General features: G+C 47.2%; 1 protein-coding gene across 1 annotated transcript in view; it reads right to left on the reverse strand.

Annotated features, from left to right (window-relative positions):
* Positions 1 to 4,472, reverse strand: part of T265_02425 (hypothetical protein) — a gene marked incomplete at both ends in the record, with an annotated part of 82,464 nt that overhangs the window by 38,640 nt on the left and 39,352 nt on the right. The window contains one exon of the mRNA XM_009166658.1: positions 840 to 914. Coding sequence (XP_009164922.1) covers positions 840 to 914 — 75 coding nt within the window. The remainder of the gene's footprint in view (positions 1 to 839; positions 915 to 4,472) is intronic.

Genomic DNA, 4,472 nt, shown 5'->3' on the forward strand with positions numbered 1-4,472 from the left:
TGGATCACGGTTGGTTGTTGTATCCAGACTTTCGGCCAATCAGAACTCGGCAAGGGGCCCCGTCTCTTGGCCAGTTGCGTGCGGGACAGGTTTGCTGAACGTAGCAGCGCCTAAGTGCGAGGGGCAGGGACAGCGGCGCGGAATTCCGCCTAACAGAGGCGGTCATCGAGACGTGACTGACTCTACTGGTCAATGGTTTCACATTTCAATGATCGGCTTGCGGTAGCATTTGGTCCATATATGGCTGGGGAAAGACAGCTGCGGGGTACAGCGAGTGCGCAACCCAACCAACGTTACCAAGAGAGTGGAACTAGCTAAGCTATCGTACACAAGTCGCCTCATCGGAATGCCTTGGCACTGCTAATCACATGTTTGCACAAGATCCAGTTAGCGCTTCAGAGGTACAGAAACTACCAGACACTGGAAAGCTTCCAATATAACGACGAGAAGGTCCCCAAAACACACGTGGAAACATCCCATCCTCAAGAATGAAATGCCCCGGGAACTCTAATGGCAAATAGCTCAGGTTGTTAGTTCAGTAAAGGAGAACATCTACCATCACGAGGTGCTAGGACATAGCATAAACCAGTGGTATAATCTGGCAGTCTTAGATGGCCGACCAGTTGACAGTTGGCGCACGCACGGATTGCTTAAGAGGAGCGAAGAGATAGAGACCAACTGTCACCGGACGCAACCTACTTACATGAAATAGCACCGTTTTTAAGTAGTCAGCAGCTCGCTGTTCATCAACTCAATGAATCGCTACAAAGTACCTTGTGACATTTACAAACAAAATCAAACTCCGTAACAAAAACAAAGCTTGTTTTATCCGAACTTACCCCACGTTGACGTTCGCGAAGCTGTCGGAGAAGAATGGTTATTTGTTTATCCGCCACATCGAAAATCGACTGATTCTGAAAACAGTAAGCACAAAGACATTATCATTAATAATAGTAGCAAAATATTAATGATGAAAATAACAAAAACCAACACCGTTTCTTTCCAAAGATTAGTGAATTCACTCCAACGACCAATTGATGAAAGATTGTGTACGAATTGAATAAAAACTATGGAGGAAAGGGTTGGAGGCCAAGCACTGAGAAAATGGGTTCTAAAACCAGTATACCCATCCCCGTACAGTAGGGAAATTCTCGCGTTTAGTTTATCAAGAAAGTGCAGTAAGCCTCTGTGCCTAAAGGTCCAGGACCTATTTGATTCTTGTACGGAATCGTCAACGGTTCGGAACTGCCATCTCCCGGTTATTGGATGGACGCAGAAATAAATGATAAGGTTCATTCAGAGGTAACATCTTTTTGGTGCCTACTTGCCTTGTCATCCAAAGAAGCCACGAGGGTAGAGATACTGCCAGATCTCTCAGACCTAGACTAGCAGTCGAGATGACGGGGGTTGGGTTCGAACCACACGTAAGCTATCTCGGGCTGATTGAACACAATAACATCAGTCCCAAGCAGCTGAACAGCAGTGACTAAACTTCAGTTAGAATACACCGAAACTCCTCCCATAAGTCACGTGGACCGCCTACCTGACGAGATACCGATCGAAGAACCAATCAACACCGGATGCGCGACACTAATCAAGTGACTGAAGGATGGTGGCACCGTCAGTTATGGGAATCAATGGAAGTTAGGTACACTGCTCATAGGTCATTTTGTGACCGAATGGTACATTTGGACAGAGTTCCATAGCCACACAAAACGGAACTCCTCCTTACTTCCCACCTCATACGAACCTGGCACCACAACCGTCACGAAAAGACCAGACCTTAATGTGGTGCCACAGCTGTCTACTTCCGTGACGCACGCTCAGCGTCCTTCATGCCACATTGGAGGTTTGAACAACATTTTCTCCTGGTCAACCAAGGTGGGGGTCAGAGCATCTGGTGAATTGTTCTTCAAAAAAAGGATGCGCTGAGCGCTAACTGGTGGTCCGGCTTTTGATCCAAATGCTTTGGTCGAGGTTATTCTTATGTTTAGCTTTGGGTATCCTGCTAGTATCCCAGCCCATGTACAGCCATGATTCCCAATTGAAAAAACTGCATACAGCCGACTGGGTAAGTGAAAATAGGCTAATGCCGACGTCCCTCTCGCGTATCCCACACGTTGTACAGCCATCCTGTTCGACTTGCATGTGTCTTGGCCGCAATAACTGCGCATTATCCAGGACCTCAAGCAACTAGAAATCAACCTTCAAGACCCAACACCGAATCCGTCTGGTTGCTTTTAATTCTCGCAGTCTGAAGCAAAAAATCGTTCAGCTGTAGCAGCCTTTCGGTGCTTAGCTGCCATGCCACCCGAAGGTTGCACGAGGGCTGGGATACTGCCAGGTTGCCCAAGCTTAGACAGGAGAAGTCAAGGCGCAGAGGTCGGGTCTGAACCACGGGCCTTCCGGTCAGTAAATTCGCGCTCTAACCACTTGGATCATCTCGCCCCGAAGCAAGCAGGACAACAAGCTGCTCCTGCTCTCACATTGCACTCGCTTGAGATTGATGTGTGGTGTGTACCAGAAATAGGAATCCAACATGCAAGCACAGCGGTTGAGCAAACCGTCCCATCGTTTTGTAAACCCAAACATGACTCATTTTGCAAATATTACTCGTACTTTGGTGACAGGCTTCATCTGTCGTGGTGCAATCACAAGCTGTGTAGTTACCAAGACGGAATCCCAAATAAAAAAAATTCTCAAGGCTCTTTACCCTACCGACAATCCACAAGGAACTCAAAGGGAGAAAAATTTCACAGGGGGACAGCAACTGAGAATTTGTCACTCGAGAACGCAGTCAACGTGTGACTGCGTGATGTGAATTCCGTGAGTGAAAGACGGGTGGGGCTACATCCCGTATAAATGCAAGCTAATCACACTGCTGAAAAGATGCTCGTAGCCAAACAGGAGTTCGAAACCTCCTGGAGTTTCCTGAAATGTGAACAGCTGATTATTCTCAGGACGGATGAAAAAGCCGTACAGTGCTTTTTGGCTTCTCGGCTTAGACTGTCTTCACTTATAGGATGAAATCTTGATTGAGGATCTTGTTCTTGGTTTTTTTTTACAGTGAATTCCCACTCCCTCATTTGCCCAACCATTTCGTGGGGCTTTCTTCCTCCATGATTGTCGGTTTCCAACGCTGGTGTACTACCGTCCACGCTGATGATGAACTGTCTTCCCCTGAAATCATCAAGAAGAGGTTACCTGGAGCCTTTATGAAAAACATACTTACTCATGAGTCAATTGAAGCCCGTTCCCTCTCTCATTATTGGTGGTGTCTCAGGTCGAATAACATCTTCGTATCTTAAATGTGGAGGAGATTCTACTCGTATTATTGCGCAACTGACACAGACATTCCGGATCATCAGATACTTCCGGTCAGGTGTGTTGATCAGTTGAACTGATACGGCCTTCTTTTTAATCCTACGGACCTTCTTATCTATTCTCAGGACAATATATCTGTTCCATTCCCCGTTGTCTCACTCTCCACTCTGTTCTGGCCCCAAACTAAACTAAATGTTGTAGGCAACATTCTTGTGCCGAACACCCAAACAACTGTGACAAATAAATCACCCGTTATCGATCAGGTAGAAGGAATTTTGGTATTGCGCGAAGGACAAGGCAAACTGTTCAGTCCAAGACAAAAGGAGCTTTATGCATACATGCGGTGAACAATTCTGGAAACGTAGGACTGTGCCAGTACGTGGTATTGTCCCGTAACTTGTAAATGCTACTTTGAGCTTGAGATAGATCAGTGGTTAGAGCACGAATTTACTTGACAAGTCCGTGTTTCGAACCTCAGTGTATCTCGACTGCTCTTGTCTAGGCTTGACCGACCTCAGCTCTCTAGCTTTTCAGGTAGCATGGCGGCTGGGCACCAAAAAGGTGTTACAACTGAGTGGTTTATATCAGGTCAGCTTCCTGAAAGCAACCACTGAATGCCCGAAATCTACCGAGGCTCTCAGCTCCGCTAGATGTTGACCAGACAGACAACGCCCCCTCAATATGCAGCACGTCACAGCCGTGTATCAAACCCATACAGCGCGAGTCAGAGTTAATCAAGGTCAGACAACGCCCCCGCAATATGCAGCACGTCACAGCCTCGTACCAAGGCCAGACCACGTGCGTCAGCATTGGATCAAGTTCAGACAGTGTCCCTCCAATAAATGGCTTGAGACCGTTGGATTCTCGCACTCGCTTGTTCGGAATATAGCTCTTGTGTTCCCTTCTGCGACTCCTTTTTTCGGCAACTAGGCACTGGAGCGGGTCAACAGTAGATACCACAGATTGGCGAATCCACAGATATAACAGTTTAGTTTTATTTTTACTACGGAATACTAAAATTAAGTCCCAGTAAAGCGTTCAGATGTAGCACCCTTCCGGTGCCTAGCTGCCATGCCACCCAAAGGAAGCACGAGGGCTGGGATACTGCCAGGTTGCCCAAGCCTAGACACGGGAAGTCGAGTGGCGGA

Source organism: Opisthorchis viverrini, assembly GCF_000715545.1.
Source record: "Opisthorchis viverrini unplaced genomic scaffold opera_v5_29, whole genome shotgun sequence".
In the NCBI taxonomy this organism is placed as follows: Eukaryota; Metazoa; Platyhelminthes; class Trematoda; order Opisthorchiida; family Opisthorchiidae; genus Opisthorchis; species Opisthorchis viverrini.